The 27,035-nt window shown below is 44.9% G+C and overlaps 1 protein-coding gene across 1 annotated transcript in view; it reads right to left on the bottom strand.

Annotated features, from left to right (window-relative positions):
* LOC137333563 (leukocyte elastase inhibitor-like) overlaps nucleotides 1-27,035 on the bottom strand; it is a 49,995-nt gene that overhangs the window by 3,997 nt on the left and 18,963 nt on the right. The window contains exons 3-6 of the mRNA XM_067997763.1: nucleotides 23,754-23,891; nucleotides 17,873-17,990; nucleotides 7,784-7,926; nucleotides 7,518-7,685 (exon numbers count right to left, since the gene is read on the bottom strand). Coding sequence (XP_067853864.1) covers nucleotides 7,518-7,685; nucleotides 7,784-7,926; nucleotides 17,873-17,990; nucleotides 23,754-23,891 — 567 coding nt within the window. The remainder of the gene's footprint in view (nucleotides 1-7,517; nucleotides 7,686-7,783; nucleotides 7,927-17,872; nucleotides 17,991-23,753; nucleotides 23,892-27,035) is intronic.

Genomic DNA, 27,035 nt, shown 5'->3' with positions numbered 1-27,035 from the left:
TCAACATCCTGGGGGTCACCATTGACCAGAAAATTAACTGGACCAGCCATATAAATACTGTGGCTACGAGAGCAGGTCAGAGGCTGGGTATTCTGTGGCGAGTGACTCACCTCCTGACTCCCCAAAGCCTTTCCACCATCTACAAGGCACAAGTCAGGAGTGTGATGGAATACTCTCCACTTGCTTGGATGAGTGCAGCTCCAACAACACTCAAGAAGCTCGACACCATCCAAGATAAAGCAGCCCGCTTGATAGGCACCCCATCCACCACCCTAAACATTCACTCCCTTCACCACCGGCGCACTGTGGCTGCAGTGTGTACCATCCACAGGATGCACTGCAGCAACTCGCCAAGGCTTCTTCGACAGCACCACCCAAACCTGCGACCTCTACCACCTAGAAGGACAAGAGCAGCCAGCACATGGGAACAACACCACCTGCATGTTCCCCTCCAAGTCACACACCATCCCGACTTGGAAATATATCGCCGTTCCTTCATTGTCGCTGGGTCAAAATCCTGGCACTCCCTTCCTAACAGTACTGTGGGAGAACCATCACCACACGGACTGCAGCGGTTCAAGAAGGCGGCTCACCACCACCTTCTCGAGGGCTATTAGGGATAGGCAATAAATGCTGGCCTCGCCAGCGACGCCCACATCCCATGAACGAATAAAAACAAAATCTTCTACCTCAACGCCATTTCCCTGCACCATCCCCATATCCCATGATGCCTTTATTATCTAGAAATCTATTGATCTCTGTTTTAAATGTAGTCAATGACTGAGCCTCCACAGCCCTCTGGGGTAGAAAATTCCAAAGATTCACAACCGTCTGAGTGAAGAAATTTCTCCTCATCTCAGTCCTATATGGCCTACCCCTTATTCTGAGACTGTGACCTCTGGTTTTAGACTCCCCAGCCAGGTGAAACATCCTCCTTGCATCTACCCTGTCGAGCCCTGTAAGAATTTTGTATGTTTCAATGAGATCACCTCTCATTCGTCTAAACTCAAGTGAATACAGACCTGGTCTACTCAATCTCTCCTCATACAACAATCCAGCCATCCCAGGAATCGGTCTGATGAACCTTTGTTGCACTCCCTCAATGGCAAGTATATCCTTTCTTAGGTAAGGAGACCAAAATTGTACACAATACTTCAGGTGCGGTCTCACCAAGGCCCCATATAATTGCAGTAAGACATCTTTACTCCTGTACTCAAATCCTCTTGTAATAAAGGCCAACGTATCATTTGCCTTCCTAATTGCTGGCTGTACCTGTATGTTAGCTTTCAGTGACTCATGTACAAAGACACACAGGTCCCTTTGAACATCAACATTTCCCAATCCCTCACCATTTAAAAAAAACTCTGCATTTCTGTTTTTCCTACCAAAGTAGATAACTTCACATTTTTCCACATTGTATTCCATCTCCCATGTTCTTGCCCACTCACTTAGCCTGTCTATATCCCCTTGAAGCCTCTTTGCATCCACCCTACAATTCACATTCCCACCTAGTTTTGTGTCATCAGCAAACTGGGAAATATTACATTTGGTCCCCTCATCCAAATCATTGATATAGATTGTGAATAGCTGGGACCCAACCACTGATCCCTGCAGTACCACTAGTCACAGTCTGCCAACCTGAAAAAGACCGGTTTATTCCTGCTCTCTGTTTTCTGTCTGTTAACCAATTCTCAATCCATGCCAGTTTATTACCCCCAATTTCATGTGCTCTAACTTTGTTCACCAATCTCTTGTGGGGGACCTTATCAAAAGCCTTCTGAAAATCCAAATACACCACATCCATTGGTTCCCCCTTATCTATTTTACTAGTTACATCCTCAAAGAACTCCAATAGGTTTGTCAAATATGATTTCCCTTTCATAAATCCATGTTGACTCTGCCAAATCCTATTATTATTTTCTAAGTGTCCTGTTATCACATCCTTTATAATAGATTCTAGCATTTTTCCTACTACTGATGTCAGGCTAACAGATCTGTAGTTACCTATTTTCTCTCTCCCTCCTTTCTTAAATAGTGGGGTTACATTTGCTACCTTCCATTCTGCAGGAACCATTCCAGAATCTATAGAATTTTGGAAGGTGACAACCAATGCATTCACTATCTCTATAGCTACCTCTTTCAAAACCCTGGGATGTAGGTCATCAGGTCCTTGGAATTTATCAATTTTCAGTCCCATTAATTTCTCTAGTATGATTTTTTTACTATTACTAATTTCTTTCAGTTCCTCATTCTCGCCAGACCCTTGGTTCGCTAGTATTTCTGGGAGGTTCTTCTTCCATGAAGATAGACGCAAAGTATTTGTTTAATTCCTCTGCCATTTCCTTATTCCCCATTATAAATTCTCCAGTCTCTGTCTGTAAGGGACCCACATTTGCCTTCGCCAGACTTTTCCTTTTTACATACCCATAGAAGCTTTTACAGTCCGTTTTTATGTTTCTCGCTAGTTTACTCTCATATTCTATTTTCCCTTTCTTTATCAATTTCTTGGTCCTCCTTTGCTGAATTCTAAAATGCTCCCAATCCTCAGGCTTACTTCTTTTTCTGGTGACTTTGTATGCCTCTTTCTTTGATTTAATGCTATCTTTAATTTCTCTTGTTAACCACGGTTGGACCACTTTTCCTGTTGAGTTTTTGTGCCTTAAAAGAATATATATTTGTTGCAAATTATGTATTAATTCTTTAAATGCTTGCCATTGCCTGTCGACCGTCGTACCTTTTAACGTAGTTCCCCAATCAACCACAGCCAACTTGCACCTCATACCTTCGTAGTTTCCTTTGATTAGATTTAAGACCCTAGTTTCGGATTGAACTACATCACTTTCAAACTTAATGAAGAATTCTATCATACTATGGTCACTCTTCCCCAAGGGCTCCTTTGCAACAAGGTTATTAATTAACCCTTTCTCAATGCACAATACTAGATCTAAAATAGCCTGTTCCCTAGTTGGTTCCTCAACATACTGATCTAGAAAACCATCTCGTATACATTCCAGGAATTTGTCCTCCACTGTAGTCCCTACAGACATAGAAGTGGAACTAGAAGACGTAGCTTGACTAAGTAAGAAAATGAATCAAAGACCACAGAACAGTCACATAACAGAACTAGAAGCAGAAGTCCTCATGATCGTGACGTTTTGGTGGCTGCCGACAAACTTGAGGATAAACAAGTAAGAGAGGCAAAACAAAGGGAGTTAGATAGTTGGAAAGAATTTGGAGTTTATTCTGAGGTAACAGATAAGGGTCAACCAGCTTTGTCGCATAGATGGGTTTGTACTGAAAAAGTCCTTGTAGATGGGATTGATAAGGCTAAAGCGAGATTGGTAGCTAGGGGTTTTCAAGAGAAACTGAGTGATACCGATGTTCCAGTCGATTCTCCCACTGCTGGAAAGGTAATCTTAAAAATCTTTTTGGCTCTTTCGGCAACATTTTCATGGGAGTGTAGGTCAATTGACATAAAAGCCGCATTTCTGCAGGGCAACACTTTTCAGAGAGAAGTGTTTCTGAAACCGCCTAAAGAGGCAGCAGATGCAGAAGTTAAACTATGGAAACGAAACAAATGTGACTTCGGCCTGAATGATGCTTCCAGGGTATGGTATTTTCCGGTGAGATATAGATTGTGTTCAATTAAAGCCAGATCCCGCAATGTTTTATTGGTACCATAACGGAAAACTTTCAGGCATCTTCATGATGGATGTTGATGATTTCTTTTGGGGTGGTACTGCGGAATTTGAGAAATTCGTCATTTATAAGCTTAGAGTAGAATTTAAAATTGGGAGTCAGGCTTGTAGGGCTTTTAAATATATTGGTTTAGATATTAAGCAGAGTGGGTCTGGTATAAGTGTAAATCAACAGTCTTATTTGGTGAGTGTTACTCCCATTCCGGTGAATCATACTAGGTCATCACAGAAAGGTGATGTTAGATCTAAAGAAGACAGAGTAATTACGAAGCTGGATTGGTCAGTTGAACTGGTTGTGCATTCAGACTAGACCAGATGCTAGTTTTGATGTGTTGGTGTTAAGTGCTTCAATGAAACACCCCACAGTGGAGAATCTTTTAAGGGCAAATAAAACATTATGAAAATTAAATATAGATAAATATGTACTTAAGTTCCCATCCTTAGGTGACCCAAAGAAAATGAAGCTAGTTATCTTTAGCGATGCTTCACATGCTAATCTTCCTGATGGGTATTCTAGTGCAGCTGGTTCCATAGTGTTTCTTATGGGTGAGAATGGGAAATGTTGTCCTTTAGCTTGGGAAGCTAAGAAAATAAAAAGGACTGTTAAAAGTACTCTGGCTGCTGAATCAGTGGCTCTTGTCGACGCAGTGGATATGGGATTCTATTTGGCAAATATTTTGAGTGACATCCTGTACAATGGGAGTACTGAAGATAGTATACCCATTGAATGTTATGTAGACAGTTGTTCATTGTGGGATAATGTACACGCTACGAAAAATGTGAGTGAGAAAAGATTATGGATTGACCTTGCTGACTTGAAACAAATGCTGGAGAGAAAGGAAATCTCTAAAATTAAATGGGTTGATTCAAGCCATCAGCTGTCGGATTGTTTTACTAAAAGAAGTACATGTACAAAGAAATTATTTGGGGTCCTGGAGAAGGGTCGTCTCACAATGTAATGCTTTGAATGGATGTACAGAGTATGGAAGTTTTTGATTTTTGAAATTTTTGTTTGTATTGTATATATAAAGTTTAATTTTTTTATTTAAAGAGAGAGAAGGGAATCTGTTAATTGTATCCAGATGATTTATATCAATTAGTGTTAATTGTATTCAGGTGGCATGCATCAATTGGGGACTCTCTTGTATCCATTTATATGAGAGCTTATCTAGGGTGTGAATTGGATCTCTTTGAATAAAGGCTTGGAAGCAACTGAAGATCAGGCTCCAGTATTCTATCCTTCACCACCTGGCCATCCAATTTATTACAAGAGTGATAGATGGGTAGGGCTTGGTGTTGTTTAGGATACTGGCAGCAGAGTTTTTCATGAGCTAGGTGGAGGATGGGAAGTTGGCCAGGACAGCATTGGAATAGTTTAGTCTGGAGGTGACAAAAGCATGGATAAGGGTTTCAGCAGCAAATGGGCTGAGGCACGAGTGGAGACAGGCAATGTTATGGACGTGGAAGTAGACAGTTTTTGTGATGACAAAGATATGAAGTCGGAAGCTCTGGTCAAGGTTTAATAGGAGGCTGAAGTTCCAACCAGCCTACTCTGGACCCTCCCCCAAGACCGTAGCCATCTCCTGTTCTGCTCCCGTGCAAGGGAGGGTGATTCAATAAATATATTTTATTAAATGACAATTTTTTCAGGGTTTCCCTTTGCCTGGGCCCCCCTCAGTGGAGTTAACTCCCAGCACAGGAAGTCCCCGTCCCCAGATGCACATACTGACATCATTGGCCTTGTAAAAGGCAGGCAAAATTTCCTGCCATTTTCCAGTCGGTTTCACTGCAGTAACGGCAGAAGTCTGGCAGAACCACTGAGGAAATTCGAGACCTGTATGCCATGCTTGTTCAATTTCTGTAAGTAGATCTAATTTGAAATTTGAGCCCAGCTCAATTGTGGTGTGTGAAAAACACCATGGCAGAGATTTTCATCTGCTGGCTGCCTATTTCTCACCTGCAAAATGGGCAGCCGGAGTTGGCAATTGGAGGAGCACTTCCCCCGCCTCAATGACACCCAAAGCCCACTTGATGCAATGTTCAGCTAGGTCTGTAAATGGGCGAGCAGTACACCTGTTTGTTTCCGAGTGCTCCCCACCCCGGGATTGCCTCCCCCCCGCTCCCGGGTGGCTCAGCATGAAAGCTGGCTGATTTCCCGCCCTCCCACAACCTGCACACCGCTCACCAGCAGCATTTAAATAAGGTCCAAACCCAAAAATTGTGCAGTCACCCTGTCGACTTTGCACTCATTTTGGGTGGAAGTTGAAGATCGCGCCTTTTGGTGTGGCTTGGAGAGAAATAGGTCAGATTCTTCTCTTAATGCGCTGGCGCATAAAGCATCATTTATCATTTAAGACAAGAAGATGTCTTAAAAGTAAAAGAACTTCTAAGACATTTTCTTGTCTTAAATGATAAATTGAACAGGAATAATAAAGGGAAAATGGAGAGGGGGTTCAGAAGGCTTAGCTGAAGAGAGGGATTTTGAAAGGGACGGTTGCCAAGAAGAAGGAACGAGACAGGAAGTTCCAGAGGCGGCAGCGTTGTAGCTGAATGAACGGCCTCTAATGAGGGAGTGGGGGAACAGTGGACAAAAAGTAGCTCCATGCTAGAGGAGCAGAGGTCCTGTGTGGGAATGTAAGAACGGAGGAGATCGCTAAGGTAGAGGACCATCTTCTATGGCCCTCTACTCCAGTGGTCCCAATCACTGACAAGGCCATCTTCAACCACTTCGTCAAATCCCTCTCTGCCCACATTCCTCACTCCCTTCCAGCCCCACTTCCTTCTGCATCCCCCCTGGAAAAAATGCATCCCCAAGCCACTTACAATTGCACTTTGAAACTTCTAACTGCCAATTCTTTGGCCCTCCATTCAGCACAATACCTCCGCAGTTGTTGATTCGCTCAGCACTCCCTCACTTTCACCCTTTCACCTTTAAAGTCCTTGTTCATAGCAAAACTTCTCATCTCCCATCTCAGTCATTCCCCCAGTATGGCTCCCATATTCACTCCTTCAAGTTCAAAGCCACAGACTGGAGCATATCTGGCCCACAACTGGCTTAGCTGTCTATCGTCAGCTCTGGCTAGGCTACATCAGCCTGTACCAGGCCTCATTCTCCTCTGCCTATACCGTGCACTATCCTAGGACCATCCTGGAGAGCAAAGATAAACCCTGGCTTCCTTTCTCTACTACTAACTGTGTCGTTAAGCCCCGCTCCCCTCCACAACAAGCGCAAGCAGCTCGTGGATTTCCTCGTCACCAAGATAGAGACCACCTGTTCAGTTCTGCTGCTTCCCCTCCTTTCTTATGTCCCACCAATCCAAACCTCCAGACTCATCCCCTCTAGCTCTAACTTCCCCCATTTTTCTCTAACTTCTTTCCTATCTCCTCTCTGAGCTCATCTTGTCCATGAAATCCACCTCCTGATCTTTTGACTCTATTCCCATTGAACTGCTGGCCATGCAATTTCCCTTCCTGGTCTCCATGCTAGCTGACATTGTATATGGTTTCCTTCAGTAAGGTACTGTCCCTCTCCCTTTGCAAACTGCTGCCACCACCTCCTCCTCATAAAACCCATCCTCTGTCCTTGCAAACTACTGCCCCATCTCTACCGACCCTTTCCTCTCCAAAGTCCTCTTCCATTCCAGGCGGAGGGTGATTAATGAGGTCCAGTGGTTAAAATTGCCGTGGTCTCAAACAGCCGTGGGCGGGTGGGAAACTATCTGAAACCAGCAGTTTCCCGCCAGAAACCCACAGATAGTTAAAATCCCTCCTATTGTATGTAAACTTCCCTGTTCCTTGTTGTTTTGTTCTTTCAGTTACCTGCTCCAGTCCAGTAAAGTTATCATTGATGCCATCGGGCAGCAGGATGATCATACTAAGCTCATTTTGGTCGTAAGGGAGCTCTAGAACCTGGGTATTGAGTTCCTCAATATAACCAAGGTGAAATTTTGCTTCCTGGAACATCATATTTACTGGCTTGGACTCTGCCTAAGAAGAAAGATATGAATTAACTTCAGTGTAAACTTGACAGAACAATAAATGTAAAACTTCACTAACTTAAGTATTTCACCTCTGGAGCAACATACCTTGTTCAGGCTGAAGTGTTTTACATATGTGTTACTTTCATTAAATTTGCTGTTCCACTTCCCTTTAAAGTAGATGGCATTTACAAGAACAAGTTTTGTGTCGTTAGTAATAGTATCCACTGAGAGTAGGTTTTGGATTGTACCTAAATGAAAACACACACATAAATTCCTTCAATTTAGCAAGATATCACGATAATGTTCAAAACAAAAAATATTCGCAGCTGATATTACACAGCAGCAGCCAATTATTTGGGAACAGTCACCTTCAGAGACTTATATTTTGCTCAGACCCATCAAATAGGCCCGGATTTTCCTGGAACAGAGCATTTTGCCCCGAACATCATACGTTGTGCTCCCCGATCCTCCAGTGTCGAACTTACCCCAAAATTTGCTGGAGAACTCATTTGAATACACCGCAGCAATGGGTCAGAAGCGACACAGCCAATATCTGATACAGATCCAAGATGCCGGGGCCGGACACAGAACAGAGCAACAGATTACTTTTCCCTAAAAGTAAAAGAGCTGAACAATTCATGTGGGTTTCCCATCTTCATATTTTAAAAATCTCCTTTACCTGAGTACCAGCTCGAACATGCCCGGTGTACCGACTCAAACATGTCTGGCTGCCAAAATACTTATTTTATGACTTAATTGAGGTTTAAGATTTCTGTGGGCCAGAATTTGCTGGAGGAGGGCATATTGCAGCACGCGCCCAGTTAGTTAGATATTTTCCTGCACCCTTCAGCCGTGTAAGTTGCTGGAAGTGCGAGTTGATAACAGTGCGGCGAGGGCAACAGGGCACCTTGGTGAACGATGGGACCAACCATGTATCTCCTTAACCAACGAGATTTAAGTATTGAGAAATATACAGAGGAAGGACTGAGAAGGAGGCGAATTAGAGTGGGTGAATTCAATGTCAAATCAGGTACAGAAAGAGAAATAAAGAGAGGGAAAGAAAGATTGGATTAAGAGAGAGAAAAAAAGAGACAGAAAGGAAAAGTAAGAAAAAACATTTTTAAAATCTCCAACAACAATTTACTATCTGAAGGAATGAGACTCCACACTTGTAATTGTTCACTTGCAGTGCCAGAGAGGTTGATTGGCAGTAATTAACTAAAGCGTACTTACGCCATTAATTACTAGACTTAACGTTCTGCGGCAAGTTTAATAGGCAACTAATGTGCAAATGCAGCAGCTTCAGGAAACTCATGGGGAGGTTAAGGGCGAGGTGGCGTTTTTGCAAAGCTAACAGTGAAGCGGCGCAAATCGGCCAGCAACTTGTGGCGATTCGCAATTCACAGGGTTTCTCTTCCTCGCCATAAGTTTCTGGACAATTTGCACGATAATTACACATGCATCATTCAGAGGCCGTTATTTTTTCAGTAAATTCCAGCCCATTGAAGTTCTTAGAGCAGCGGCGGACCTGAGCGGCAGAAGACTGAGAGTGGGGAATAATAGCAGCAGCAGACCTGCAACAAGAGAAAACCACTGTGCAACGTCACAGGTCATAGAGTCATAGAGTCATAGAGTTATACAGCACGGAGAGAGGCCCTTCGACCCATCGTGTCCGCGCCGGCCATCAGCCCTGTCTACTCTAATCCCATATTCCAGCATTTGGTCCGTAGCCTTGTATGCTATGGCATTTCAAGTGCTCATCCAAATGCTTCTTGAATGTTGTGAGGGTTCCTGCCTCCACAACCCTTTCAGGCAGTGAGTTCCAGACTCCAACCACCCTCTGGGTGAAAAAGTTCTTTCTCAAATCCCCTCTAAACCTCCCGCCTTTTACCTTGAATCTATGTCCCCTTGTTATAGAACCCTCAACGAAGGGAAAAAGCTCCTTAGTATCCATCCTATCTGTGCCCCTCATAATTTTGTACACCTCAATCATGTCCCCCCTCAGCCTCCTCTGCTCCAAGGAAAACAAACCCAATCTTCCCAGTCTCTCTTCATAGCTGAAGCGCTCCAGCCCTGGTAACATCCTGGTGAATCTCCTCTGCACCCTCTCCAAAGCGATCACATCCTTCCTGTAGTGTGGCGACCAGAACTGCACACAGTACTCCAGCTGTGGCCTAACCAGTGTTTTATACAGCTCCATCATAACCTCCTTGCTCTTATATTCTATGCCTCGGCTAATAAAGGCAAGTATCCCATATGCCTTCTTTACCACCTTAACTACCTGTTCCGCCGCCTTCAGGGATCTGTGAACTTGCACACCAAGATCCCTCTGACCCTCTGTCTTGCCTAGGGTCCTCCCATTCATTGTGTATTCCCTTGCCTTGTTAGTCCCTCCAAAGTGCATCACCTCGCACTTTTCCGGGTTAAATTCCATTTGCCACTGTTCCGCCCATCTGACCAACCCATCTATATCGTCCTGCAGACTGAGGCTATCCTCCTCGCTATTTACCACCCTACCAATCTTTGTATCATCAGCGAACTTACTGATCATACCTTTTACATTCATATCCAAGTCATTAATGTAGACCACAAACAGCAAGGGACCCAGCACCGATCCCTGTGGTACCCCACTGGCCACAGGCTTCCAGTCACAAAAACAACCTTCGACCATCACCCTCTGCCTTCTGCCACTAAGCCAGTTTTGTATCCAAAGTGCCAAGGCACCCTGGATTCCATGGGCTCGTACCTTCTTGACCAGTCTCCTGTGGGGGACTTTATCGAAGGCCTTACTGAAATCCATGTATACCACATCCACTGCGTTACCCTCATCCACACGCCTAGTCACCCCCTCAAAAAATTCAATCAAATTAGTCAGACATGATCTTCCCTTGACAAAGCCATGTTGACTATCCCTGATTAATCCTTGCTTCTCCAAGTGGAGACTAATTTTGTCCTTCAGAATTTTTTCCAATAATTTTCCTACCACTGATGTTAGGCTCACTGGCCTGTAGTTCCCCAGTTTTTCCCTACTCCCCTTCTTGAATAATGGTATTACATTAGCGGTTCTCCAGTCCTCTGGCACCTCCCCTGTGGCCAGAGAGGTTCTGAATATATGTGTCAGAGCCCCCGCAATCTCCTCCTTTGCCTCACACAGTAGCCTGGGATACATTTCGTCCGGGCCTGGGGATTTATCCATTTTTAGGCCTGCTAAAACCGCCAATACCTCCTCCCGCTCGATGTTAACATGTTCGAGTATATCACAGTCCCCCTGCCGTATTTCTATGTCTACATCGTCCTTCTCCATAGTGAAAACAGATGCAAAGAATTCATTTAGAACCCCTCCTACATCTGCCGGCTCCACACACAGATTGCCATTTTTGTCCCTAATGGGCCCTATTTTTTCCCTAGTCATCCTCTTACCCTTAATATACTTATAAAACATCTTAGGATTTTCCTTTATTTTGCTCGCCAGTGTTATTTCATGGCCCCTCCTTGATCTCCTAATTTCTTTTTTAAGTATCCCCCTGCACTTTTTGTACTCCTCTAGGGCTTCCTCCGTCTTTAGCCTTTTGTATCTGCCAAAAGCCCTCCTTTTTTTCCTAATCCATTCTCGTATATCCCCTGACATCCAAGGTTCCCTGGAGTTCTTGGAACCACCCTTGACCTTTACGGGAACATGTTGCCATTGTATGGTCTCAATCTCCCTTCTGAAAGACTCCCATTGCTCCGATGCGGATTTTCCTACAAGCAGCTGATCCCAGTCCATTTTGGCCAGATCCTGCCTTATCCTATTAAAATCGGCCTTCTCCCAATTTAGAACCTTTATTTCCAGCCCCTCCCTGTCCTTTTCCATGACCACCTTAAATCTCACCGAATTATGATCACTGTCACCAAAGTGCTCACCTACTAGCACTTCTTCCACTTGGCCGGCCACATTCCCTAGAATTAGGTCCAGTACCGCCCCCTCTCTTGTAGGACTTTCTACATGCTGGCTCAAAAAGCTCTCCTGGATGCACGTTAAGAATTTTGTACCCTCTAAGCCTTTTACACTCTGAGTATCCCAGTTAATATTGGGGAAGTTGAAATCCCCCACTATTATTACCCTATTATTTGCACAATTTTCTGAGATTTGCCTACATATCTGTTCCTCTATCTCCCCCTGACTGTTTGGGGGCCTATAGTACACTCCCATCAAAGTGCTTGCCCCCTTTTTGTTTTTAAGCTCCACCCATATGGCCTCATTAGAGGAACCTGCTAATATATCATCCCTCCTTATGGCAGTAATTGATTCTTTAATTAATATTGCGACCCCCCCTCCTCTTATACCTCCCCCTCTGTCTCGCCTGAAGATTCTGTACCCCGGAATATTGAGCTGCCAGTCTTGCCCCTCCCTCAACCATGTCTCTGTGACAGCAACAATATCATACTCCCATGTGTTTATCAACACCTTCAGTTCATCCACCTTATTCGCAAGATTCCTTGCATTAAAATAGATGCCATCCAGCCTTGCCCTCACATATTTGCCCTGTCTTCCAAGCTGACTTGTTTTTTTCTCTATATTTGGCTGCACATTACCCCCTATTGTAGCTCCACTCTGTATCCCATCCCCCTGCCAAGTTAGTTTAAACCCCCCACAACAGTGCTAGCAAACCTCCCCGCAAGGATATTTGTCCCGCTCTGGTTCAGGTGCAACCCGTCCGACTTGTACAAGTCCCACCTTCCCCAGAAGCAGGCCCAGTGATCCAGGAAACTGAAACCCTCCCTCCTGCACCAACTCTTTAGCCACGCATTCATCTGTTCTATCCTCCTATTTCTATACTCACTAGCCCGTGGCACTGGGAGTAATCCAGAGATTACAACCTTTGAGGTCCTGCTCTTTAATCTGCTACCTAGCTCCCTAAATTCTTGATGCAGGACCTCATCTCCCTTCCTACCTATGTCGTTGGTCCCAATGTGGACCACGACCTCTGCCTGCTCACCCTCCCCCTTGAGAATGCCCTGTAGCCGCTCAGTGACATCCATGACCCTGGCACCAGGGAGGCAACAAACCATCCTGGAGTCACGTTTACGGCCACAGAAACGCCTGTCTGTTCCCCTTACGATAGAATCCCCTACCACTATAGCTCTTCCACTCTTTTTCCTCCCAGCCTGTGCAGCAGAGCTACCCCTGGTGCCAGGAAGTTGGCTGCTGCTGCCTTCCCCTGATAAGTCATCCCCCTCAACAATATCCAAAGCGGTATATTTGTTTGAGAGGGGGACGGCCACAGGGGACCCCTGCACTGCCTGCCTGCTCTTCTTACTCTGCCTGGTGGTCACCCAATTACTTCCTGCCTGTACAACCTTTACCTGCGGTGTGACCATCTCACTAAACGTGCTATCCACGACGTTTTCAGCATCGCGAATGCTCCTTAATGAATCCATCCGCAGCTCCAGTGCCGCAATGCGGTTTGTCAGTAGCTGCAGCTGGATACATTTCCCGCACACATGGTCGTCAGGGACACCGGAAGGGTCCCTGATTTCCCACATAGAGCAGGAAGAGCATAACACGGGGCTGGGCTGTCCTGACATGACTTACCCTTTAACTAATTAATTCAAATTAAATGAATCCCACCAATTTCACTTCAATTAAAAAGGTATACTCAAGGGCCCTTGCTGAACAGCAGTCCCCCACTACACAACAGAGACCAGAGAATCCACGAGGTGAGCACAGTATAAAAGGAGAGACTGGGAGCGGGAGGAGAATCTGAGAGGTGAACGCAGGGTAAATCTAAGGCAAGTCATGGCAGCACAGCTCGCACCCACGATATGCTCCTCCTGCACTATGTGGGAAGTCATTGACGCTATTGTGTCCCTGGCGACCATGTGTGCAGGAAGTGTGTCCAGCTGCAGCTACTGGCTAACTGCATTTTGGAGCTGGAGCTGCGGGTGGATTTGCTGTGGAGCATCCGTGATGCTGAGACTATCGTGGATAGCACGTTCAGTGAGGTGGTCACACCGCAGGTAAAGATTACACAGACAGAAAGGAAATGGGTGACCGCCAGGCAGAGTAAAAGGACTAGGTAGGTAGAGCAGGAGTCCCTTGGGATCATCTCCCTCTCAAACAAATATACCGCTTTGGATACTGTTGGGGGAGATTGCTTATCAGGGGAAAGCAGCAAGAGCCAAGTTTGTGGCACCACGGGTGGCTCTGCTGCACAGGAGGGGAGGAAGAAGAGTGGCAGGGCTATATTGATAGGGGATTCAATTGTAAGGGGAACAGATAGGTGTTTCTGTGGCCGCAAACGTGACTCCAGGATGGTATGTTGCCTCCCTGGTGCTGGGGTCAAGGATGTTCTGGAGCGGCTGCAGGACATTCTGGAGGGGGAGGGTGAACAGCCAGTAGTCGTGGTCTATATCGCTACCAACAACATAGGTAAAAAAAAGGGATGAGGTCCTGCAAGGTGAATTTAAGGAGTTAGGAGAAAAATTAAAAAGCAGGACTTCAAAGGTAGTGATCTCAGGATTACTACCGGTGCCACGTGCTAGTGAGTATAGGAACAGGAGAATAGACCGGATGAATGCATGGCTACAGGGATGGTGTAGGAGGGAGGGATTTACATTCCTGGGACATTGGGACCGGTTCTGGGGAAGGTGGGACCTGTACAAGCAGGACGGGTTACACCCGAGCAGGACCGGGACCAATGTCCTCGCGGGGGTGTTTGCTAGTTCTGTTGGGGAAGGTTTAAACTAGAGTGGCAGGGGGATGGGAAACTGAGCGGGGAGTCAGAAGGGAGTAAAGTTGAGAGCAGTAAGAGAGGGGAAGACCCAGGGGAAATTTACAATACCAATAGTACAAACAGTTGTTCAAGAACAAGTGAAAGGGAAAAGCGTAGAGCAGCAGAGAGAAAGTGTACTTTAGACAATACAGATAAAGTGAAAACTAAAAGGCGTAAGGCGATTAACCCAGCTGAAGGTCAGGCTAGGGTGTGTGGCCCAACTAAGAGTTCTATGTACAAATGCACGGAGTATAAGGAATAAATTAAATGAACTACAGGTTCAAATTCAAATTGGAGGGTATGACATGATAGCTATTACTGAGACATGGCCGCAGGATGGTCAGGATTGGGAACTAAATATACCGGGTTATACGGTCTACAGGAGAGACAGGGAAAATGGACGAGGGGGAGGAGTAGCCTTAATGATTAGAGATGAAATCACTTCAATGATAAAGGAGGATATAACGAGAGGTAAGCAGCCAACAGAGACCTTATGGGTTGAATTGAGAAATAGGAAAGGATCTAAGACTATAGTGGGAATTGTGTATGGGACCCCTGGCAGCAGCTCTGAAGTGCTAGATTGTATAAATGCAGAGATTAGACAAGCGTGTAAGAAAGGCATAGTGGTCTTAATGGGGGACTTTAACCTTCACATAGATTGGGAAAAGCAGACTAGCAACTGTCAGAAAGGTAGTGAATTTCTTGAGTGTGTCCGGGATAGTTTTCTACAGCAGTATGTCCTGGAGGCAACAAGGGGGCAAGCTGTACTAGATTTAGTAATGAGTAATGAACCAGATTTAGTTAACGGCTTAACTGTACGCGAACATCTATCCAATAGCGATCGTAACATGATCGAGTTCAATGCAGTGTTTGAAAGGGAAAAAAGTGAATCAGCTGCTAAGATTCTAGACTTGGGTAAGGCCGACTTCAATGGGATGAGACAGAGACTGTCCAGAGTAAACTGGGCAAATCTGATAATGGATAAAACGACTGATGATCAGTGGGAAATGTTTAAAGAAACATTTAACATGATACAGAATCGGTTTATACCCCTGAGGGGCAAGAACTCTACTTGCCAAAAAAAACAGCCATTGACAACTAAAGAGGTAAGGGACAGTATAAGACATAAGGAAAGGGCATACAAAAAGGCAAAAAATGTCACAGATCCTGGCGAATGGGAAAGATACATAGATCAACAAAGGGTCACAAAACAGATAGTAAGAGCTACAAAAAGAGAGCATGAAAAGAAACTTGCAAGGGATATCAAAACCAATACGAAGAACTTTTATAGTTATATTAGGAAAAAGAGGGTGGTCAGGAGCAGTGTTGGCCCCTTAAAAACTGAAAGTGGGGATATTGTCATTGACAAGGGGAAATGGCGGACATGTTGAACGATTACTTTGCGTCAGTATTTACAGTAGAAAAACAGGATAGCATGCCGGAAATCCCAAGAAAACTAATATTGAATCGGGGACAGGGACTCGATAAAATTAACATAAGTAAAGCAACAGTAATGAAGAAAATAATAGCACTAAAGAGTGACAAATCCCCAGGACCAGATGGTTTCCATCCCAGGGTTTTAAAGGAAGTAGGTGAGCAGATTGCAGATGCCCTAACTATAATCTTTCAAAGTTCTCTAGATTCAGGAACTGTCCCTCTAGATTGGAAAATTGCACATGTCACTCTGTTTTTTCAGAAAGGAGAGAGAGGGAAACCAGGGAATTATAGACCAGTTAGCCTAACATCTGTTGTGGGGAAAATGCTGGAGTCTATAATTAAGGATAGGGTGACTGAACACCTCGAGAATTTTCAGTTAATCAGAGAGAGCCAGCATGGATTTGTGAAAGGTAGGTCGTGCCTGACAAACCTGATTGAATTTTTTGAAGAGGTGACTAAAGTAGTGGACAGGGGAATGTCAATGGATGTTATTTTTATGGACTTCCAGAAGGCATTTGATATGGTCCCACATAAGAGACTGTTAGCTAAGATAGAAGCCCATGGAATCGAGGGAAAAGTACGGACTTGGTTTGGAAGTTGGCTGAGCGAAAGGCAACAGAGAGTAGGGATAATGGGTAGGTACTCACATTGGCGGGATGTGACTAGTGGAGTCCCGCAGGGATCTGTCTTGGGGCCTCAATTATTCACAATATTTATTAACGATTTAGATGAAGGCATAGAAAGTCTCATATCTAAGTTTGCCGATGACACAAAGATTGGTGGCATTGTAAGCAGTGTAGATGAAAACATAAAATTACAAAGCGATATTGATAGATTAAGTGAATGGGCAAAACTGTGGCAAATGGAATTCAATTTAGGCAAATGTGAGGTCATCCACTTTGGATCAAAAAAGGATAGAACAGGGTACTTTCTAAATGGTAAAAAGTTAAAAACAATGGATGTCCAAAGGGACTTAGGGGTTCAGGTACATAGATCATTGAAGTGTCATGAACAGGTGCAGAAAATAATCAATAAGGCTAATGGAATGCTGGCCTTTATACCTAGAGGACTGGAGTACAAGGGGGCAGAACTTTTGCTGCAGCTATACAAAACCCTGGTTAGACTGCACCTGGAGTACTGTGAGCAGTTCTGGGCACCGCTCCTTCGGAAGGACATATTGGCCTTGGAGGGAGTGCAGCGTAGGTTTACTAGAATGATATCCAGACTTCAAGGGTTAAGTTACGAGGAGAGATTACACAAATTGGGGTTGTATTCTCTAGAGTTTCGAAGGTAAAGGGATGATCTGATCGAAGTTTATAAGATATTAAGGGGAACGGATAGGATGGATAGAGAGAAACTATTTCCGCTGATTGGGGATTCTAGGAGTAGGGGACACAGTCTAAAAATTAGAGCCAGATCTTTCAGGAGTGAGATTAGAAAACATTTCTACACACAAAGGGTTGTAGAAGTTTGGAACTCTCTTCCGCAAACGGCAATTGATACTAGCTCAATTGCTAAATTTAAATCTGAGATAGATAGCTTTTTGGCAACCAAAGGTATTAAGGGATATGGGCCAAAGGCAGGTATATGGAGCTAGATTACAGATCAGCCATGACCTTATCAAATGGTGGAGCAGGCACGAGGGGCTGAATGGCCTTCTCCTGTTCCTATGTTCCTATGTTCTTAAGGCAGTAAAAATGTTACCCACGAGCATTCCTTCAAGATTGAGACAACATTAAACTTTAAGTTTATTATAAATTGAAGCACTTCCTCAGATGGAGGCAATCTGCTGGGCAATACCTTTACTGATTCTGATCCCACCAGCATCATTCCGTGACCCACCAGCACCATTCAGTAATCGTCTAACTGTCAGCGGCGATCAAAGTAGTGTTAATTCAGCAAATTCAGGATCACCATTGACCTTAATAGGGGCGAGCTACTTCTTTCCTGGTTTAATTCAAGTAGATAGTGCAACTGCATTGAATTGTTGAATACATCTTACCATCGGTCTTGTTCTCTACCCAAGAATTGATCTCTTTTCTGGCACCTTCTGGCTGACTTCCAAAATTAACAGCAGCCAATTCTGCATCGTAGAACTTCAAGGTGGAACTTTGGAATTCCTGAGAAAGAATGAACACAAATGCTCAGAAATCTTTTAAACACAACAGGAAGAAAGTTTACTTCTAGGAAAAAGAGACAGCAAAACAATGTAAATTTGCCCATCATTCAGTCGTTTCTAATTCAGAGTGAACTGGATGAATGCTTGTCCACGTTTAAGAAAAATAACTAAATATTCGCCAATTATCTGTCTTTGTAATGTGCTACTTTTGTCCAGAAAAACAATCCTCTATAAACTGACTTCTTTTGGCTTTAAAAAATTTTAATTTTAAAGGTCAATTTTGTATTCCTCAATCTAATAGATGCCGCCATTGGGAAACAGATTTTTTTTAAATCACATAGTCCTTGTGTTGCACTACACTGCATCCCTCACACAAACATAAGCCCTGACTTAAAAATGTTGAAACCGAAATTCTGATGATCCACCCTGCCACTGGAAGTGTGGCAGGGCAGGACTTTTGTTCGCCCTATGGCTTCACTGCTCAGGCCCATGGTTAAAATCGCAGTCAGGCCCTGATGATGTCATCGGAGCCCGGTCTAAATATTTAGATAAGGACCCCGCTGATTTCCAGCAGGTGTCCTTCCCGTCTGCTCAGAACAGCACGTTAAAATCAAAGACTGGGAAGAGAACGGGATGTCAGCAGCTAAGTACTCTGAGAAAACCCATCAGGCACGCTAGGACTTGCCACACACTCACTAGCTGCATTCAAGGCATGGTGGTAAGAGCAGTAGACACACACACAGATTTTCAACTAAAACTATGATTGGACTAAAATTATTGTGCATGCCATATTGTTCTTGGAAAAATTTTGGAAACGCCTTTCATCAAGTGCATAAATGGGAGCTGTGTGCATTGATGCACGCAGAGAAGGGTCTGTAGATGATGGTATAAATGTGATGGGAAAGGAGGGAAGATAGAGGCCTGTTCATGCAAGGACCAGATGTGATAGTCAAGAGATTGTCTCCTTTATCAGACTGGCATGAACGTCTCTTGCAGCTGGCAATAGAATGTCCTCTACACTTTCATCAGGCTGATGCTGCTGCTCTTACTGATGTCATTATTCTCCATGGGGGCCTTGGTCTTGCATAAGGAGGCCTCTATGCAATGAGACATTGTGCAGCACATAGCACACCAGCACGATCCTTGAGGACCACATCTACTGCAGAATGCCTCCAGGCACCTGAAGCTTGCCTATGCTATGCTCCATGTTGGCTCTAGTGATTGATTGTTCCTCATTGCAGCACTGCTCAGCTGGTGTCCAGGGACAGCACACAGGTGTCATAGCTACAACTATTGTGGGTAGCCTTGATCTATGAGGATCCTTCCAGAGACTTGCCTTTCTGCGGTAAAGAGGAGAGGCATGTTGGAGTTCGTCAAAATAAAATCATCATGGCAACTCATTGGGAAGCAACTATGAAAGATTAGAGAAGCTTACATTCTATTGTTTAGAGACATGGCAGCGGGGGGGTGGGGGGGTGATTGGGCGCATGGGTAAACCGCCCAATAAAATTGTCCATTTCCCACGCGATCGCGAGTCAATTGGAGCCACTTAACGTGGCTTCTGGGTTTGCTGTCCGAAAGCTGCGCTGCGGGCGGACTGCGCACGCATCACAGGCTGTCAGCTGGAGGAGCTATATTTAAAGGGGCAGTCCTCCAATGGCTTCACCTGGAGCAAACGCCCACACACCACAATGTAGCAGCACAGGGGCAGCTGCTCCTAGATTCAGCGATGCCGCACTCCAGGTGCTACTGGATGGGGTGAGGAGGAGGAGGGATGTCTTCTACCCGGCGGATGGAAGGAAATGGCCGCCCTCTGCCACCAAGAAGGCCTGGCTCGAGGTGGCAGAGGTCACCAGCAGCAGCAACATCTCCCACACCTGGATCCAGTGCAGGAAGCGCTTCAATGACCTAACCAGGTCAGCCAAAGTGAGTACACTTACTCATTCTCCTACATTCTGTCTTCCACATCACTGTCCCCACCCCCTAACTCATTCTGCGCTGCCAACACTACTCTATCACATCACTCCCTACACCCACTTAAGGCTCATCCTCAACTTACCTGCACTTCCTCAGCACTTCCTCACCTCCCCAGTACTCACCCCACCACTACCACTCAACCCAATCCTCATACAATGTCATGGCTCTGTCTCATACTCACCCTCTGATGCATCTCTTTCACGGTCAGCCGCACCCAAACCAATGCATTCACCGGTTGGCCACATCACCATCACTCACTCACGCATCTGTACTTTCTCCCCTTATAGGAGAAGAGAGCCCAGAATGCACAAGAGAGGGTGAGGACCGGAGGGGGGCGGCAATAAATTGTCATCCTCACAGACGCGGAGCAAAAGGCGCTGGAGCTCAGCCAAACCCTCATCGCAATATGACATATCTGTGATGTTGCTTAATATTGCCTTCTGTTCTCTTACGGGGCCTTCAGCAACCGCTGTGGTGGCAGAGGGCAATTCCTCAGAGGACCTGCCGGCCCCTGAGGGTGCACAGTCAAATTTGAGCGAGCCATCTACCAGCGCAGATACTCACACCTCGGTGAGTGCTAGTCCTCAGTTAGTTGGGTTGGCACCTGGTGAGTTACCACACACATGTGAGCACGAGCAGACACTGGTGGCACAGGCCGCTGTGGAGAGTCCGCATTGGTGGGCGCATTCCTCTCCAGGCTCTGTTCAGCTGGACGCAGATGCTGAACCCTGGGAGCCATCCTTTAAAAGGAGAATGATCGAGAGACAGCAGCACATTTGCGAGGTGCTGGAACAAGTGCCACGCGCACTCTCCACAATCGCGCAGAGGATGGAGGAGTCCAACTCCTGCATGAGTGGAATGGCGGCATAGGGTACAGGAGGGAATCAATGAGATAGTGTCACAGGGAAGTGTGCAACTCTCTGAGATAGTGTCATGGGTAAGTGCAGGAAGGTCTGTGATGGAGAGAAGGCTAGGCTCCATTGAGCTTCAAGCACGGCTCACAAATGAGTCCATTCAGGCCCTGACAATGGCCGTTCGGACTCACAGTGAACAACATTCTGCCGCCTTAAACAGGCAGGCAGATATACTAGCAGTGGTCTTACAAGTCTTCACACATGTCCTCCACGTTACGAGGAGAGATTACACAAATTGGGGTTGCATTCTCTAGAGTTTAGAAGGTTAAGAGATGATCTGATTGAAGTTTATAAGATATTAAGGGGAACAGATAGGGTGGATAGAGAGAAACTATTTTCGCTGGTTGGGGATTCTAGGAGTAGGGGGCACAGTCTAAAAATTAGAGCCAGACCTTTCAGGAGTGAGATTAGAAAACATTTCTACACACAAAGGGTTGTAGAAGTTTGGAACTCTCTTCCGCAAACGGCAATTGATACTAGTTCAATTGCTAAATTTAAATCTGAGATAGATAGCTTTTTGGCAACCAAAAGTATTAAGGGATATGGGCCAAAGGCAGGTATATGGGGTTAGATCACAGATCAGCCATGATCTTATCAAATGGCAGAGCAGGCACGAGGGGCTGAATGGCCTACTCCTGTTCCTATGTTCTTATGTTCCAAACTGTTGTCCAGCAGAGTGGTAGGAGTGATGTGGGCCTGGCCCAGGGGAGGGATGATGGCAAAACGGGACATGGAAGTGGGGACGCCACTCAAAACGCCCCCACATCTCACCCGTTGCCCCCTTGTCAACCAGTACCCGCAATGCTGCCTCTTCTCCAGGTGGCCGAGTCTGCCCCTGCACAGGTGCAGGTGGAGCATTCTTTGGAGAGGCCCTCACGGGCTTCAAAACCCAGAGGGCATAGGCCCAAAGCATCTAATCGGTCAGGGCATGAACAAAGGCAGCCTGCCACTACCTCTGCTGCTGCCACAGGAGATGCACCATGTAGAAGTAGTCAGAAGAGAAAGGCGAAGGTTTTGTAAGCACGAAGGGTACGCACAAGGTTGTTTGACGGTTGGTCATGTTTTTTATTTATATTAGCTTTATGTTAAACTCACATTAAATATTATTATTGTCACCACTATTGCCATGTCTTGGCCATTCTTGACTGGCTTCTGTAATAGGGCCCTTTAATGAGGTTCACCACAAACAGTGACACTTGATGCCACCCACTGGGTCATTCTACAGTGGGTGTTTGTGTAGTTGCAGGCCTGCTTTGTGCAGGAAGGGGTGGGAGGTGCTGGTGTGGGCGCTGCTCTATCCAGGTGGTGTGAGGACTGGACACTTCACACTGTCTGATGTTAGGAGAAACGTTCACATAACAGTGACTCCCTGGCCTCACAAGCAGCCAGGTTTGCCGCTGTTCTGCCCATGGGTTGCTCCTGCTCCTGTTCCTCCTCCTCCTCCTCCGCCTCCTCCACCTCCTCCTCCTCAATGTGGGTGACAGATGTGGATGGGGCCTTCTCAAGCAGTGCCCCTCTCTGTTGTTGCCCTCTGTGCCCTTGTGCACTGTGTTGTGGAGCTCCACATGGCGGAGGTGGACACCATACCTGGCGAGGCTGGTGATGTTGCTCGACCTCAGATGTAGTGGTGAATGCAGTCACCATGCCCCCCATCCTGACGGTGTGAGTTTGAGGGGGTCCGCAAAGTAGGGAAATGTGTTTGAACAGCAGAATTCTGAGTGTAAAGTAAGAATTTTCAGTGAAAACACAAAGATTTCGCAGCCAAAACCTTGTCTGAAATAACAGTGTGCCCTGCTGCAATAAGTGACCTTTTCTCTCCATCTGTCAAATAAGCATTTGAATCTCCCACTGGCTGCTGGCTGAAACATGTCTGTTGCAACATGGAGCGTTTCCCACAGCACAGGAAACACGCTGAGGATGCTTCAAGATCGCACCCCTGCCAAAATGTGGAGAAAATGAAGTACTCCAAGTACTTAAACTACCTCAACAACTATGTAAATGATCATCCCGCCGGCTTTAATTGCCTGTGGGACTTCCGCATTCGGGAGGCGCGCGCGTACCCAAACGCGTCAATGGGGAACCTGGAAGTCTGCGGGTTGGAGCCGAGCTCCGAAGCCGAACGGGATTTCCCCGATTTTCGGAGCCCCCCCCCCGCCAATGCACCCGCTACTTCACTGGAAAATTGAGCCCAAGGAGTCTATAAGGAGTAACCTTCAGGCTCTGTGCTTTGAGCTTTGCCCATCAGGAGCATATACCAGAAATTTGGGCTCATGCTGTGCATGAATTTCTGATCATTAGTTTAAATGGTCCCAAAATCATGTGCAGCATGTGTTTGAATTTCCATGATGCACTCCCAGCGGGGAAGGCTCAGCATCAGAGGCTCAAAGTCAGAAAGTTCAGAGGAACAGAAGAATAGAATTAGAAAAAAATACAAAATACAATTCAATATTTGAAGGGTTAAAATAATGTCGAGCTTTTTACTCTTACAGTATGAATTACCTTGGAAGCAGCACTAGCTGCTGTTGCAGTGGTAAAAACTAACTGAACTAGTTCACCTCATCTTTGCAATCTGTGTTATTTTACAAGGCTTGTTAGACTACTGTGTATTCCATTTCAATTTTTCATATTTATGTTTCATTGCATTAACTTTGTATGGATTCTAAGTTATTTAAGAACATAACAACATAAGAAATAGGAGCAGGAGTAGGCCAATCGGCCCCTTGAGCCTGCTCCGCCGTTCAATAAGATCATGGCTGATCTGATCCTAGCCTCAAATCTAAAGAACACAAGAATTCGGAGCAGAACCCGGCCACTCAGCCCAAGGGCTTGTTATACCTAGTGGCTGTGACTAATTTTCATCTATCTGATCTTACTGTGAGAAATTTGAATGTTTCCTCTCCATAAGCACGGTTGGCCAGTTTCAGCAGATAAGGCGTGTCAGGTTTGTTGATGTCAGCCATCAATTCCTTGAATCGTGGATGGACCTCCCGTTCCATGTCAAAATGAAGAACCTGTTATGAAGATAACATTTAAGATGAGAATCAAGAGGGCTGAAGTCAAAATTAATTTATATATCTGACTGTATGTCCTGTGTTTGGAAGTATTGGATCACACCTGTGTTAATGCAAATTTCTTGCAGCTGATTAGGTCAAATATATTTATGAACGATATTCAATTCAACTGAAGAGGGAGGGAACATGTGAATCAAATGTGAGGAAAACTGGGGAAAAAAAGCAATGAGGAACTGCTAAGCACATGTGAACGCACAAATGACAGCAAATATGTCCAATGATCTATTCCTGAATTTTCACCTCATTATAATATGCCTGCCCATATTTGGGTGGATGTAATGGACGCCCGCCATCACTTCTGGTGACAAGATTTGCCAATAAAACAAAGAAAAGGAACCAATCAAACTGCTCCAAATATTTTTAGAAAATCCTGTTGGCTTTCTACACTGAGCTGAGGAGTTGCTATTGGAAACAAGGGGGCAGGTTTTTCTCCGAGAATTCCATTGGCGTCCTGGGGGGAAAACCACAGGACAGGAAACTGTTCCCTAGCACCACTTATGGGATTTGCCACCAGTAGTGATGGTGGACATCCATTGCATCTGCACAAATATGGGCAGGCGTATTATAATAGGTGAAAATTACGGGGATACATCATTAGACATATTTGCTCTCATTTGTGCCAAAGTAACACTAGATGTACCATATTGCTATGGTGTAGGAAGGGAAGGAATTTAAATTTTAAAGACCTCAAAAGAGGGTAGTTGATCAGAGAACAATCACTTACATTCTCCATGACCAAGATTTTGCAATTTAAAATCTAAATTCTTCAGCTGCCCCAGGGTCTGCCAGCCACGCTATGCTGTTGCTGGCAATAAGCTGTGTTTTCCCCAGAATAATCACCATCAGCTGAAGAGACTCAACAACTACAACTCTCAGCATCTATCAGTATGAGTCTTTGCAGGTAATCTGTGTATTAATCAAAGCCTTAATAGCTATAGAATTGATTTTAACTTTTGGGCAGAGCGTGCCGGTGGCCCAGCCATTCCAGTGGCAAAGAAGCCATTTTGAGGCCCTGGTCTCATTTAAATGGAACCAGCGAGCTGTGAGGGTCCAACGAGGGTCACGTGCTAGTGGGTGATTCAATCAGCTTCAATAGTGACTTATGATATGTATTCCATAGTCTAAAAACCAATTGTGTGAAAAAAATCTTCTAATTTCCCCCTTGTTACCGATTTACCAACCTGTAGAAATAGGAACAACAATATGCATGTATATAGCACTGTTCACTTGGAAAAACACCCCAAGGTACTTCACAGAGATGTAATCAAAAAATTGGATACAGAGCCAAAAAACAAGATATTAGTTGGGGTGACCAAAAGCTTAGTTAAAGAGGTGGGTTTTAACAAGGTTCTTAAAGGACTAAAGGGAGGTAGAGAAGCAGAGGGGCTTAGGGAGGGAATGCAAGAGCATAGGGCCAAGGCAGCTGAAGGCAATAGTAGGGCAAATGTGGGAGGGGGGGAATTCACAGAAGGCCGGAGTCAAAGGGGCAGACAGTTCATGGGGGTTATAGGACTGGAGAAGATTACAGAGATAGGGAGTAGAAAGGGACAAGGCCATAAAGGGATTTAAACACAAGGATGAGAATTTTAAATTGGAGGCACTGGGAGACCGGGAGCCAATGTAAGTCAGCAAAGACTGGGACGATGGGTAAGTGAATCTTGGTGCGGGATAGGATACAAGTAGCAGAGATTTGGGTGGAGGATGGGAGACGGGCCAGAATAGCACTGGAATAGCTTTCTGCAGTCAAGACATGGATGAGGGTTTCAGCAGCAGATGGGCTGAGGTGGGGTGGAGGAAGGTGATGTTGCAGAGGTGGAAGTAGGCGGTCTTTGTGATGAAGAGGATATGGGGTTAAAAGCTCAGCTTGGAATTCAATAGGATGCCGAGGTTGAGAATAATCTGGTTCAGTCTCAGACAGTCATCGGTGTAATAAATTGGATAGCCAGATGGTGAAGGATAGAATACTAGAGCCTGGTCTTCAGTTGCTTCCAAGCCTTTATTCACGGAGATCCACCATACCCCCTCCACACCCTAGAAAAGCTCTCATATAAATAGATACAAGAGAGTCCCCAATTGGGACGCACCACCTGAATACAATTAACACTAATTGATATACATCACATGGATACAATTAACAGATTCCCTTCTCTTTCTTTAAATAAAAAAATTAAACTTTATATATACAATACAAACAAAAATTTCAAAAAGCAAAAGCTTCCATACTCTGCACAGCTTATGCTATTCAAAGCATTACATTGTGAGACGACCCTTCTCCAGGACCCCAAATAATTTCTTTGTACACGTACTTCTTTTAGTAAAACAATCCAACAGTTGATGGCTTGAATCAACCCATTTAATTTTAGAGATTTCCTTTCTCTCCCGCATTTGTTTCAAGTCAGCAAGGTCAATCCATAATCTTTTCTCACTCACATTTTTCGTAGCGTGTACATTATCCCACAATGAACAACTGTCTACATAACATTCAATGGGTATACTATCTTCAGTACTCCCATTGTACAGGATGTCACTCAAAATATTTGCCAAATAGAATCCCTTATCCACTGCGTCGACAAGAGCCAGTGTTTCAGTAGCCAGAGCACTTTTAACTGTCCTTTTTATTTTCTTAGCTTCCCAAGCTAAAGGACAACATTTCCCATTCTCACCCATAAGAAACACTATGGAACCAGCTGCACTAGAATACCCATCAGGAAGATTAGCATGTGAAGCATCGCTAAAGATAACTAGCTTCATTTTCTTTGGGTCACCTAAGGATGGGAACTTAAGTATGCATTTATCTATATTTAATTTTCATAATGTTTTATTTGCCCTTAAAACATTCTCTACTATGGGATGTTTCATTGAAGTACTTAACACCAACACATCAAAACTAGCATCTGGTCTAGTCTGAATGCACAATCAGTTCAACTGACCAATCCAGCTTCGTAATTACTCTGTCTTCTTTAGATCTAACATCACCTTTCTGTGATGACCTAGTATGATTCACCGGAATGGGAGTAACACTCACCAAATAAGACTGTTGATTTACACTTATACCAGACCCACTCTGCTTAATATCTAAACCAA

The sequence above is a fragment of the Heptranchias perlo genome, chromosome 2 (assembly GCF_035084215.1).
Source record: "Heptranchias perlo isolate sHepPer1 chromosome 2, sHepPer1.hap1, whole genome shotgun sequence".
Lineage (NCBI taxonomy): Eukaryota > Metazoa > Chordata > Chondrichthyes > Hexanchiformes > Hexanchidae > Heptranchias > Heptranchias perlo.
Note: the sequence above shows the minus strand (reverse complement) of the source record. Positions and strands in the feature narration are given on the sequence as shown.